Genomic DNA, 14,302 nt, shown 5'->3' with positions numbered 1-14,302 from the left:
CAGTTCAAGAATGCCTGGTCTTGGATGCCTGTATGGGCCCAGATGATTGACATGCAAATCCTTATTTGGTCTGAAAAACGGAGAAACAACCAAATATTTTCTTAGCCACTTGACTCGCGGGCAGGCCGTGACTCATTGTTGGAGATGTTGTGTCTTCATTGTGGGAATTCTTGTAAAGCCGGCGCTTGTTCTGTTAGTGGCCATTTTGTTTACTCCATCTAAAGAAGTGTTTGTGCGGAGCGTTGAACACAGGAGGAAATGGTTTGCGTGGTTGGCTCAGATGCTGTACACTCCTCACACTCGACAATGCACCAGAGATAACTCACAGCTGTCAGCTTTTACTAAACTGCAAAGCAACATGCCAAAAGATTTAAGATGAAAGACTCGTCTACTCTGCAGCGTGTTCAGGACTGGACTGGGGGGGTGAAATAGGGCCCACTTTTGGCTTAAAGGGGCCCCTCATAATTAGCGGCGCAGAGCTGACTCACTGCTGGGGCCCGCACCCTCATGGGCCCCTATTTTCAGAAATGTTACATTACATTTCTGAAAATAGGGGCCCACGAGGGTGCAGGGCCCACCGGGAATCGCCCGCTATGTCACATGGCCAGTCCAGTCCTGAGCGTGTTATGATCCCACTGATACGTCCGGATGTATAGTTTCAAATGCAAGCATGTAGGCTGCTTGATGACATGGTTGTCAAACAGTTGTATATTACAAAACTTGCATGTAGTATACTACTATCAGGATTCATTTAGACTCCCATGTCCATGATGACAAAAGATTTATCTTCCTGGGTTGTTGTGTATACATTTCAAGGCGGTGTGTGACATCCATGTGAGGCTAGAGTCCTGTGTCTGTGCCTTTAATGAGTGTTGTAAATTGAGGACATATTGTTGAGTCATAACATATTGCAGAGTTGTAACAGCTGTGATTTTTATATATACTGTATGTAGAAGACATCATAGAAAAAGACTATATTAGTTAAAATGTGCCAGATGCTACATGGTATTTTTTGTCCGAATATTTTTCCATATCCTAACTAAACTAAACTAAATTTCCATCTTGATATTGTGTTTAGTTGACTGAGATGATAATGTCCAGTATTTCATTAGCACTTTCATCCCACTATTCATTTACCAAATGCAGGACTCTTTTTTTCTTACCAGTGACAACAATGTGGAGTTGCCTATACCTCATTATAAATCCCACCATTGAAGACTTTTTCACAAATAATCACATTTTTCCAATACAATTTAAAGCAATTGTTCTTTTGAATACTGAGCACTCACAAGTTCTCAGCTCCATTGCCTTTTGCTACTCTTTGCCATTAATGCCCTTTTTTTGACATATTACACCATCAGCCTGAATCGCAGATGGAAGGATCCATGTTTTCATGTTGTTGATGCCAAATTCTGACTCGTTTGAATATCGCAGAAGAAATTCAGACTCATTAGACCATGCAACATTTTCCAATCTTCTATTGTGAGTCTCTGCTAATTGTAGGCTCAGTTCCCTGTTCATTGCTGAAAATAGAGACACCCGGTGTAGTCTGCGGTCCCGGTGATGCTGTAGCTCATCTGCCTCAAGGCTCAACGTGCTGTGCATTCAGAGATCGCTCTTCTTATAGCTTGGTTGGAATGAGTAGTTACTTGAGAAACGGTTGCCTTTCTATCAGCTCAAACCAGTGTGGGCATTCTCCTCTGACCTCTGGCATCAAGGCATTTTCGTCCAAAGAAACACTCACTGTTTTTTTGTTGTACAATTCTCTGTTAACCTTATAGATGGTTGTGTGTTTTTTGAAATAGTTTTTGAAATAGTCCAACCAGCCCATGCTCTTAACCTCTTGTGGAACACTCTGGGCACCTTCTCACACTGTACGCATCAGGCATTATGGGACAAAAGACAGACAACAAATTGGGGTCCTTTCAAACTTCGAGATGCCCTCTAAATTGAAATAATTGATAGAATCCAAAGGTCACAGGGTAATGAGAGAGATTGCCATTATTATTATTCAGATCAGGTCATCTGATTTCTTGTATTCGCTATGTGAATACTAGTGAAGTGGACATGGATCCCGCCTGGCCTCTTTGGTGCAGTATGAGTAGAGAGCCCTTATCTCCCACGTTCTGCTTGCTCATGACGTCCCTTTGTCAAATGACAGGTGCTAATTTCCCAGGACACACCAGTGCTGAATGCTCCATTACACGTGTCGCGCTGTCCCACTGCCAGCTGCGGTTTCAGAATAAGCGAGACCTTTACCCTTAATATTCTGGAACACACAATTAAAACCTCTCCTACCTCTCTCTTTGTCCTCATGAATATATTCAGAAACACCTGCTTCTGCCGATGATGTGTGCATCAGTGTCCTTTTTTTTTTGCTCTGCACAACTTATTTAACATGCACATACTTCTGCTGCAAAGTTTAATGAAAAAAACAAGTGTAATCTTTCTTCAGGGGTTAATGCAGTTTATTGCAGAAAATGTTAGGAACTTTGTAGAGCGAATAAATAAACCACAGGGTCATAACAGAACATAATGGAGGCATATTTATTCTCCATTAAGTACAACTGTGCTGTCATTACAGTCTGTGTCTAGAATCGCTTCTCTCTCTCTCCTAGTTTACTGAAGTGCTGGCAGATTTGTCTTGGCAATTCTGGGCATTTTGCAGCGGTTGAGACCCTGTCTCTCAATGTAGACCTACAGTATACTCGCAGGCGAAGGTATAATGCTGGCCATTTTACAGCTCTTAAGCTCAAGATACATCTCAGTGTGTCAAGGGATACCTTTGAAGGCTCCCAAAGGTGCCATAGCTCAGGTGGTAGAGAGGTTGCAGTGAAAGGCTCCCTGATCCAGGTCTCGGTCACCTCGTGCTTCTGGTCAAACAGCCGACCTCTTGGGAGGATGGTGCCTTTAAATGTTTCAGGTAAAGTACAGTAAAAAGTTTCTGGAAAAAGCCACTGGAGAAGCACTGCAGTAACCTTGTTTTTTATGTAATATAGAAGCACTGTCTATGTTAAACTTGCATCGTTAGTGGTAAGGTTTTAAGTGACAAAAGTAAACTTTTGGTTAACATGCTATTATTCTGTTGATTTTCTGCTAACTAAAAGACCACATATTTTTTGTGTCCACTGCTGACTTACCCTCAGGGGGGGAAGTTCCAATACGTTTTGTCAGGGTAACACTTTATAATAATGTCTGCTTAGTAAAGCATTGTAAATAATTAACTAATGTTGAAAAAAAAACATTAACAAATGTTTTTATTATTAACTACGTTTTATTAATGCTTTATACAATATCTAGAAATAATATATTCAAGATTTTACATACCTTACAACAGTCATTTACAAACATTTGTTAACATTTCCTCGTCATTTACAAACATTTGTTAATGTTTTGTTGATCATTAGTTAATTATTTACTAAGTGTTATTAATGCTTTATAAGCAGACATTCATTTTAAGTGTTACCTTTGTCAGTTATTAACTATGGTAAGGTAGCCGAGGTAGTAGGCATACTGATAGAGGAGCTCCTTGGCTTTATTCTCCAATAAAAAAATAGAGTGAAAGTTTCCCACCTGCTCTAAGTTAAAGGAGAATTCCAGCCAATTTCAACATTCAGTCGTATTGCCCACACTGCTCTTAACTTCAAAACATACTTCAAAAATACCATCCCAAAAGTTATTGCTGTCTTGTAAGGTGTCTGCTGACTTTGCAAAACTTTTGGGATGCTATTTGGAGCGGAGTATGTTAAAACATTGTTTTTTTAAAGGTAACACCTTGCACACCTCCATTCAAATATACTGGATCTTGGAAAGGGCTTAGCAATAAAATCCATGCTGTTGGGTATCAGTCAGTCATAGGTAGCATGAGCAATGCAACTGCATGCTGAGGTGAATTCTCCTTGTAGGTAGTACCAAACCAGGGCTAGACAGGGCATTTTCCCAGTGGGCCAAAAGTCCTGAGGGGCCAATACTGTTGTTTGTTTGTTTGTTTGTTTGTTTTGTTTCCAGGACTGTCCCACAGCTTAGAGGTGGTGGCCCATTGGTCACTCCTCAGTATACAAGGGACTGAGTGAAGAGGGGAAATACGAAAATTGCTTGTACATATGAGTGTTATCTTCCACACACCGCGCTCCGCTGACACTGAGGAAGGCTCTTGCAGCCGAAACGTCTGTCTGTCGCTGCAATGTTTGAATAAAAAGAAAAGAATAAGAAAGAAAAAGAAGAAAAAACTGAGTGCGATCCATTTCCTAACTACTTGTATATATGAGTGGCCAGTTGAAGTCAACAATGCCCAGGTTGTTTTTGATCCAGAAAGTCAAAGAATGCGCACACATCAGTGGCACAGGTGCTGGACCAAACGTAAGATAACTGAAAAGAAAATAAAGGTCCGCAACACTGTTAAATGCTCCCAAACGGGAGCATTTAACAGTGTTGCGGACCTTTATTTTTCTTTTCAGGTTGTTTTTGATCCCAGCCCAGCCCTGTACTAAACCCTCTTCATGAAATGTGTCTTCAGGTTGCAGGGGCCTGTGGGACAATATCTCGTGCTGGCACCATGCGCAGGTGGGTGACGTGGTGACCATCAGCTGCCCACTGTATCTGCAGAATCTCTTCGGCACAAAAGGTAAATGCACGACACCTGCACGCACGCACGCACGCACGCACGCACGCACACACACACACACACACACACACACACACACACACACACACACACACACACACACACACACACACACACACACACACACACACACACACACACACACACTATTCATTTACAATATTGTTTGTTACAATATTGGATGTTATCCATCCAGTTACAATATGTATTGAGTTAACAGTGTAGTATCAGCTCACAGCTCTTTATCTGTATGGTCTGTCTGTCATTGTCCCTCATGCCCGCATCCCTGCTGTAGAGAACTGCTCTGGCTGAGATAACAGCGTGTGCATTCCCCCCAGTTTTCTGGCTTCCATATTTAGATGTGGAAGATTGCGGTTCACTCTTACCCTGCCCCACCCCGCAAAAACTCCATCAGAATGTCTTTGTGATGATCAATATTATGATTATAGTCGGCCCCGAAACACACAGAGTTGAATTTATGGACGTTTGCTTGCCCACATTTACTTTGCCAAATACTTCTATGTCATGTTTTATTGTCAGATCTGCAAATGAAATCCCCCCACACACCTCCTTGTAATCAGAGTGTGCATTAGCACCCTGTCTAAAATGTAAATATTTCTGTATCCATTATCTCTCCTGTTACCTCAGCGGAGGTGTCAAAAGGAAAAGTAAAATTGAAAAAAACAGAAATATATACAGTTTCCCTCCAGGGATTTTGTCTGCATAACCAGAAGACCTGTGTACTTGTCTTACAATCAGCTGACTATGCTGCTTGTGTTGGATTCTTGTGTGTTTTTCAGTAACAACAGTCTATCTGCCTCATTAGGTGCAATAGAGTAAACCAGTGTTTGTCAAAGTGGGGCGTAAGCCCCCCTGGGAGGGGCGCGGAGGCATCACAGGGGGGCGTGTGACATCTGATATTGGGGTTTTTTACCCCCCAAAGAAAAGATTTCCTGTCTCGCCAACAAGCCAATAAGTTTTAAGCATTATATAAGTAATTAAGAACATTATATTATTAAATGTCATATAGGAAATGAACACACATCTGCATTCCACTGCAGTCCCTCTTTGTTGGGGGGCTCGGAAGCATCCAGACCTTCCGAGGGGGGAATGATGGGAAAAGTTTGACAACCACTGGAGTAAACGGTGTAACAGCTATGTTATATCATGTGCTAGTGTTGCACTTACTTATACTTTCACATTTTATACGTCTGTCACCTCAGTGAAGCCAAGGCGCTGTCTCGCTGGCTCTATTCTTAGGTCCATTCATCCCTCCATCTGCACTCCTTCCATACTCATCATCGCTCCTCCTTCTGTTCATTCCCTAGACATCTTTCTATTTCTGTCCCGTGACTAGAGGTTCCTAACAGTATGCAGACTCCCGTCAGAGAGAGTAGAGAGAGAGAGGTTCCATTGGCCCATTGTTTCCGGGTTCTATTATTGCAAGGGGGAGGGGGGGAATCCCCCTTTAGGCAGACCTAGGCAGACCTAAGGCCTGTTCTATTCAATGCTAGGAGCATTATGACACGGCCCTTTAGGCAGACCGGAACCTGGTCATGTTAGGTGCCCATAGCAACCTATTACGATGGCATATCTCTATACTTAAAGAATCTCTGCTAGAAGTTCTTAACAATATGCAGACTCCTGTCCTCACTCTGTGCCTGTAGCCTTGTGTTTCTCTGATGCCCCGCCTCCGTGGAGAAAACAATAAAGTTTCCCCGCAGTCAGCCTAGCCACAACTTTTGGAGGACTAATTTTTCATTCACCCTCATTCACCCCTGTAAATGAGAAAATTACATTGAAATTGTGATTTTGCGAGATATTGGAATCCAATTCCGTTGTCAGTGACGTCACCACAAGGCCACAAGGAGGCAAGTGAGCAAGGGAGAACGGTAGTACGCATATTAGAAAGAACCTTGGCCATTCCAATGATGTTGGTCAAGTGCAATTGTCATAATTAACCCCTTAGTGCAGCACTATGGCTCTCTGTAATGTCATAGCAATGTTGTTATGATGTAGTTAAGCATTTTCAGCAAGTGAATAGGGTCGCCGGCGACCCCAGCTGCAGTAAGAGGCAACGTCAATTAAGACAACATCTGGCCCAACAGCTTACCCAATGTGCCCATAGTTAAAATGGCACAGTTGCACAGGCTGATGGGTCATTATTTATTTAATATTATCCAAAGCTACTGTGTGTGCACATTCACTCTCTACTTTGCTATTCCCTTACTTACTATTAGTATTAGGCCTATCTCTTTTTACGTTTCTATGCCTTGTGTGCTCAATTGTAACATGGTTTGGATAAAAGCATCTACGAAGAGCAGTAATGTAACGCACCGGTGGGGAATGGGACAACAGTAGTAGAGCAGACGTAAAAGACACAATACCCAAATCTATGTCTCAAGTGAACATCTGCCTTGCAATGGCAGAATATGTCCCTTCACATCAGGGTAGTCCCAACTGGACAGGAGAGGTACTGGGTGGAGTTGATCAATCATAGCGCAAAGTTGCAACTGTGGTGCAATAGTCTATTTTATTTCTCTTATACTAAAGGGTGAGTTGGCAGGCTTATGACAAGGTCAAGAGGGAGTGTGTTCAAAAAATTTTTGAATCCACTGACTTATCAGGTCTATATCTGGTCAAAAGCAAGTCTGATTCCACAGTATGAATGAACCACTTACACAGATAAATAGACTGATGTGATACTAATGTGTGGGTATCCGTCATAACACAGTGTACTACAGGTTGAATGGAAAGTGATGATGTCAGTGTCTCAAGAAGAGCAACTATGACATCTGTGTAGGAAACTGTGGCACTCCGTTTTCTTATTTTTTAATAGTACAAAGGCAAAAAGACGGAGTGCCACAGTTTCCTGCTCTTCATTTTTTTGATGTCAGCTTTATCCACTCACTGTTAGAGGACCCGTGTCAAAAGATCTGGATCCACGCAGCGCTTCCGTTTTTTCCTTTTTTCTATGACATCTGTGTGATGTACTGAATGTTCTATTATTTCATGCCTCCTGACCGCCAGAGGCGGCACAGCCTTTGAATGACATCCTTCCTTCGCGTAGCATGGGTCGAGAGACATAGTCAGTGTAGTTCATGTCAAACAAGTATACTGAATGAATGGGGAATGTTTTCTGTATACATGGAATCTGTTATGGCAGATAAGTCTTTGACAACAAATTCGGTGTAGCTCCAGTGTGTGAGTGGAGAGAGAGTGAGAGAGGTGGGGATGAAACCTGTCAACTAGTTCTGTCTTTATCAGACTGCTCAGCTCAAGAGTCCTGTTTGGTTCTTGGTGTAATCCTCAAAGCACTTTATTCATGACTCTGGAATATGTGCTGCCCTGGACGCGCAGAGAGAACAAAGCCATTAAAAATTTAACTCTCATAGCTTTTGCCCCTGAAATATAGATGGATTTCATGTGTTTTAATGGGTAGCTATGCCAAATATATTATATATTTTATTCTTTGTCTTGTCCTACAGTATATTGGAACACACAGTTGAAATGTGAAAACTGTCTGTGTGTGCATGTGTTATGTTTAGGTAATTACGGCAGCCAGGCATTTAGCCCAAAGGTTTTTGGCACCCAACTCTGCCTTGTGTGGCTGAGGCATACATGCATTTTTTGTTGTGTGATCTGTGTGATGCTTTCTGTGACAATGGCAATGAGGACAGTGGGACTTGTCACTTTTATTGTACCATTGTCATTCATAAGTCAAAGACATCTTACCGCAGATGGGGTCGCCGGCGGGCCTATTCACTATTTGCTGGAAATACTCAACTACATCATAACAACATTGCTATGACAGTACCAAGAGCCTTAAGTAACAGATTAAGACATAGCCATTACAATTTTGGTGCCAGTAAGGTTATAACATAGGCTCTGCGGCGCTAAGGGGTTAAGGCTTTAGAGAGAGCTAGAGAACTCATTGTCTTCCCCCCAGTAACAAGCTATTTCATAGACTAGTTTTAGAATTATGAAACCGGTCAAGGTAATATGACTATGAATTTCAAGATTTGAACGTTTTTTTCTGTGTGTGTGTGTGTGTGTGTGTGTGTGTGTGTGTGTGTGTGTGTGTGCGTGTGTGTGCGTGCGTGCGTGCGTGCGTGCGTGCGTGCGTGCGTGCGTGCGTGCGTGCGTGCGTGTGTGTGTGTGTGTGTGTGTACTGTACATAAGGAAACATCAGCAGGAACTGCTCTTCTGATGGCTGGTCGGACATGTACCCAGACATCAAGACTGTTTGCTGGGACATACCAACACCCAGTAAGGTAACAAACTTACTCAATCACATTTCTACATAGTACATCCCTAGTTTATTAGCGGCGGGACAATTTCGAGATTGCAATGTTTTATGGTCATATAAATGACATTCATGTGCAATGAAAAGTTTTTTGCAAAACATATAATAAAGGTTTAAAAAGTCTTCCTATGACAAAGGCAGGTAAAAAATGATTGGAGTAAGGAGATGTGAAGAATGAATACTCTGACATGACTCTATAGTCTATGGCATTTCTTGACAGTTAAGCATCCTTGTGAACTTTGGGAAGAAGCTGTCCCTCTGTGTGCTGGTGTGGGTGTGCATACTCCTGCATTTGCGACCAGATGGTAGTAGGGTGAGTGTGACTGGGGTGGTGTGGGAGAGATGTGTTTGGCCTTCCTTGCACAGTGCTGTAAACTGTTACTAACAAATAGAATGAAGTCAAAGTGAAATCCCATGAACACAAATATTTTATTCACAGTACGTAGGACAGAGATCGCGTGGCACCTCATGAAAATGACTGAAAACTTTTTTATTCACCAAATAAAAGCAATGCTGGTGGCAGCAGGGCTCAAATAATGGATTCCACATTTGGTGCTAAATGGCAGACATGGTTTCCAAGGGCAGAAACACTACAGTATTTATATTCTTGAGTCTGCCTTAGCGGTACCAGCAACTATGTTGACAGGACATGATTGCAACTGGTATCTTGAGTAAAGTGTGTGAAAAAAACATTAACCATGGCCCTTGGCCGATGAACCCAGTGGGAGACAAAGGTGGTTATGGGCCACGGGGAGATGGGCTGGGGATGTTTTGTTATGCGAGAGAACGCGAAAGAGCTAACAGCAGGAATAGAATAGAGCAGAGTTACTGTGTATGTGTGTGTGTTTGTGTGTGCGTGTGTGTGTGCGCGTGTGTGTGCGCGTGTGTGTGCATGCACACCTGTGTGTGCGCGCATGTGTGTGTGTGTGTGTGCGTGTGCATGTGCGTGCGCGCGTGTGTGTGTATTTATGTGGGTAGTTTGAAAAGAAATGTTTATATCTTCCCAGATGTCATTGTGGTTGTTGTTGTGTGTATGTGGGTGTGTGGTGGTGCTTGTGTTTGTCTGTGTGGGGTTTCGCTTTCATACATATGTGTGTGTGTGTGTTACGTAATAACCTGTGTGCAAATATCTGTGTTTGTTTGTGTGTGGCTGCATATTGCGGTGGAGTTGTGTGAGGGGGATGGGAGGGGTGAAAGACCACATAGAAGTGGGTGGGTGGGAGAAGAAGAGGACAGAGCAGGAATAATGAGGAGGGAGAGAGAGAAGCAGGGATAATGATCTCACATTAGATTTTGGGAGCCTTGTCGAGAGCCTCCATCTGCAAGTGTTTGCCTCTAATTCAGCTTTTGCGTTATCTGCAGTGCAACAGTTGGGCAAACAATATCAGTCTGTCCAACATAATATTGCTGTCCTCTATGGAAAGAATGTTTTGCAATCATGACTAAAAGTTGAACAGGTTTTTTTTATTATTATTTTTTTAAGCCACCCCAAGTTTTAGAGGTTCCTCGGGTCACTTGATTACCATGAAATCAATCAAAAGGCTTTGGGCAATAAAAGGTCATTTGCCCATGAAATTACACATTTCATTTCCAGTTGGTTTGACAGTGCTTGTGATGAAGTCATAAAGGCATGAAACCAGACTGGACAAGCAGATGATAATTTGTTGGTGTAATATCAGGGACTTCCCAAAACACTTGGAACACTCTGGCATGCAGACCAGTGAGATCAGAGAGTTGTGAAATTTGGCACACGTGTGTTCTGCATCATAAGCATTTTGATCTTTTCAGTTTTTTTATGCCTTTCGTTGATATTAGCTTCTATCATCAGTGTTGTCTTTTAATACCAAATGCATAGCTCAGTTCTCACTAGTATATCTGACATACAGTATTATACTATAACACTGTTGCAAGAGGTTAGGATTTGTCAGGTCATCCTCTGCCAATTGGGAAGCGTCTTCCTCATTACCACATTCCAGAAATTCAATTTTCTGCCCCATTCGCACATGATGATTGGTGGAGCACGCTCCCCTTTCAGGTCATGCACGAGATGTGTGGTAGTGTTGTGCACAAGGTATCATAATAACTGACCAGGGTCTGTAGGCCATGTTGTGGTTTTGTTGTATGGTGCATTTTTAATGTCTTCATGTGTTCATTGTGGAGAAGTGTAATGCAAGAATAAAATCTGTGCAAACAGACAATAAAGTATTATCTTATCTTGTATTATCTTATCTTATCTTATTTTAATGGGGAAAGTGAGAAAGTCTCGTCCACTTTCATTTTAATGGGAAACGTTACATGCGGTTCCCATTTCACCAAACATTTCAAAACACTACTGTATAGTATTACTGACTGATTGTGAGGCAGAGCAAAACAAATATTAAGAAAGTGGCATTCATTCAAAAAATAGTATATTATGCGTGCATTATAATGCAAACTAGTGTTACTGCCAAACACAATGTTGTCCACATACAAGACACAATACAATAATTTTCAATCAATATGTGGAAAGTTCAAGAACATTTAAAGGAAGTTTCTTATCTTGACACTAAGCTGAAGTAGGCTACAAGTCTGTCACCTGGAACACAGCAAAACAAATCTATAGGCCTAGGTAAGAAAGTTTAAGGTAGTAAAAATAATCTTCCCTTATACTGTAGTTAATATGGCCTTGTGGCTCTGTCTCTGACTTATGTTCTGATGGACAAGTAGCTCTATTGGACATAGGTTAGTGGAAAATTGTTCTCACACCATCCCCTCTCCCTATCCTATGGTTTATTACTAAGCCTGAATATATATATTTTTTTAAATCTAGATTCTCATTCATTAAGGTCATGTTAGTCAAAAGTGTTCTGTGATAAGCAACTTGACATCTTTTTGGCGCCTAAAGAGGTTTCACCTTCTTCAGTTCTAGCTTGAGGTTGGGAAAGCAGCAGCCATATTGGAATCCTGGAGTTGTATCTGTAGACTACACCACTCCTCACATCACAAAGGAAACACAAGTCCCCATCAAGGTATGAGCTGTAGGCTAGTGAAATAATACGAAAATGAATACGGACTGAAGGTAGCTTCTTTTGTGCAGATTGCTGAAAACAGTACCATGGCATTACAGGGAGCCTTGAGTAACATTAAAACATGATCATCAACATTTTGGTGACAATTAGGTTATAACAGAGTCTCTACGCAAAGGGGTTAATGGGAGTTGGATTTTCTCTCTTCCTCCAGGTTATATAAACCATCCATCATTACCAAGTGTGCAAATGGATGGAATATACAAATAAGCGCATGTTGTGCAGGGAATGTGGATGAGCAATCCTTTTCATGGCAATACGTTTGGGCTCAGTCATTGTCTGTTCATCCTCTGTAGCCTACTTTTTGTGTCCAGCTTCCAATGCCAGGGGAATGCAGGTTAGATCTGATCTGAGCTCAGCAGTGGTTTTATTTCTCACCCCAATCTAAGAAAACTTAATGACCTAAGGAACCCTGTCTATCTTACAAAACTTTGTCCTATTTTTCTGTTCAGCAGAGCCCAAATGTGTTTCCCTATTCGTAGTAATACTCTGTAATCTGTTTGGGCTTTTGTCAATCTAAAAACACATGTAATAACTAATGTAAGAGACATTCAAGATGTTACTTCTCAACAGTCACAAAGAAACAGCAAAAAATATTTACATTTTCCTTTGTTTTTAGGACTTAAAATCATATTGTTCTCTGTTAGTTTATTGGCAAGTTCCACATTTTATCACTTTGAAATATCCAAATATCTCACACATTACCCCAAAGGGAAAAAATGAAAATATTTTGAAATGTACAGTGCCACAACAGTGTGAGGTCATTTAGGACAGACACATGGGTTAATAAGCATGTGACCCCTCACTTCCCAATCACTTGAGGGGATGACCTTGCCTCCTCTCTCTCAGTATTTCTGTCTCTCGATCTCTCTGTCTCTATATCTCTCTGTCTCTCTGTCTCTCTGTCTATGTGTAGCTCTCTCTCTCTCTCTCTCTCTCTCTCTCTCTCTCTCTCTCTCTCTCTCTCTCTCTCTCTCTCTCTCTCTCTCTCTCTCTCTCTCTCTCTCTCTCTCTCTCTCTCTCTCTCTCCAATATTCATTTGCAGAATAAACTGCCAGCCGTTTGTGTTGTCACTCCATACCAGTGCTGTATGGGGGAGGGAGATTTAAACATCTGTGCAATTTCCTGAATGGGGGAAAGGGAGGGAAACGAGTGGCCAGGTCATACCGAAAAGACGTCAGCTCGGGAATTGTGTCTTTGAATTAGCGGTGATGACACACAAGTTCCCTCCTGGAGCCCTTATCTGTGCGGTCTGAACTTGTGTTGAGGTGGATGGGTCAGAAACCTTCTTTGTTATTTTTGCTTGTCCTTACATGGTCTCTAAAATAAGCTGCCAGCTTGCTAATGTTGTTGGCCTATCGTCACACTGGAAGCTGAGCGAGTCTAGACGTTGACCCTGTAACCTACTGTAGCTTTATTTTTTGTATGAGACAAGTGTGTGTGTGTGTGTGTGTGTGTGTGTGTGTGTGTGTGTGTGTGTGTGTGTGTGTGTGTGTGTGTGTGTGTGTGTGTGTGTGTGTGTGTGTGTGTGTGTGTCTGTGTCTGTGTGTGTGTGTGTGTGTGTGTGTTTTGTCCATGTGTCTCTCAAAGTAATTGGTCGGCCCTCCCTCTCCCTTTAAACTGAGGAGCAGCACACGAACCACCATAACCTACAGCGGCTAATGAATTTGTCAAAATATATACAGTATGTCCCCTCCCTGATTATTTTGTAATGACGTTGTGCCTAGGGAGTAGGGCTGCACAATTAATCGAAAAATAATCAAAATCGTGATAAAATAGTGAAATCGAACTCGTTATTTAATCGTGGCAATAGTGACCTACTTTTGAAAGCGTCCTTGAAGCCAGAACATACTGACAGGCTGGTGTTCCTGGCCAGAAATCTGTCCACTTAAGTTTCATGCTATTGCCTTTACATAATTATTACAATTCAATTTATTTTGCTCATCCTGTATGTAATTCATTCTTAGTTATACTTCATCTTGTTATAATTTTCAAAAAAATCTGAAAAATCAATAATCGTGATTAATTATCGTGATTATTATTTTGACCAAAATAATCGTGATTATGATTTTTTTCCATAATCGAGCAGCCCTACTAGGGAGTATTCCAAGAACATGACTCAATAGTAAACCCAGTTCAGTTAAGATTCAAGAGTTTTTTGTCATTGCCATTGAAGGCAACGAAATTGTGTTATCTTTGAGGGAGTGGTAAATCATCTAATACAGTTTCTAGAAGATCCCTGGAGCCCTCATCGTCTTAACTAAATAACAGTGGGCTGCAGGTATCTACAGTATTGTCGAGTTTACT

At 41.7% G+C, this 14,302-nt stretch overlaps 1 protein-coding gene across 1 annotated transcript in view; it reads left to right on the top strand.

The window, feature by feature from the left end:
* The window catches only part of vipr2 (vasoactive intestinal peptide receptor 2), a 38,567-nt gene that overhangs the window by 8,730 nt on the left and 15,535 nt on the right, over window positions 1-14,302 (top strand). The window contains exons 3-4 of the mRNA XM_063206075.1: window positions 4,517-4,624; window positions 8,807-8,898. Of these exons, the coding sequence (XP_063062145.1) occupies window positions 4,517-4,624; window positions 8,807-8,898 (200 nt within the window). The remainder of the gene's footprint in view (window positions 1-4,516; window positions 4,625-8,806; window positions 8,899-14,302) is intronic.

This window comes from Engraulis encrasicolus, chromosome 9, assembly GCF_034702125.1.
Source record: "Engraulis encrasicolus isolate BLACKSEA-1 chromosome 9, IST_EnEncr_1.0, whole genome shotgun sequence".
NCBI lineage: Eukaryota > Metazoa > Chordata > Actinopteri > Clupeiformes > Engraulidae > Engraulis > Engraulis encrasicolus.
The sequence above is the reverse complement of the archived record's forward strand: the minus strand, read 5'-3'. Positions and strand labels throughout refer to the sequence as shown.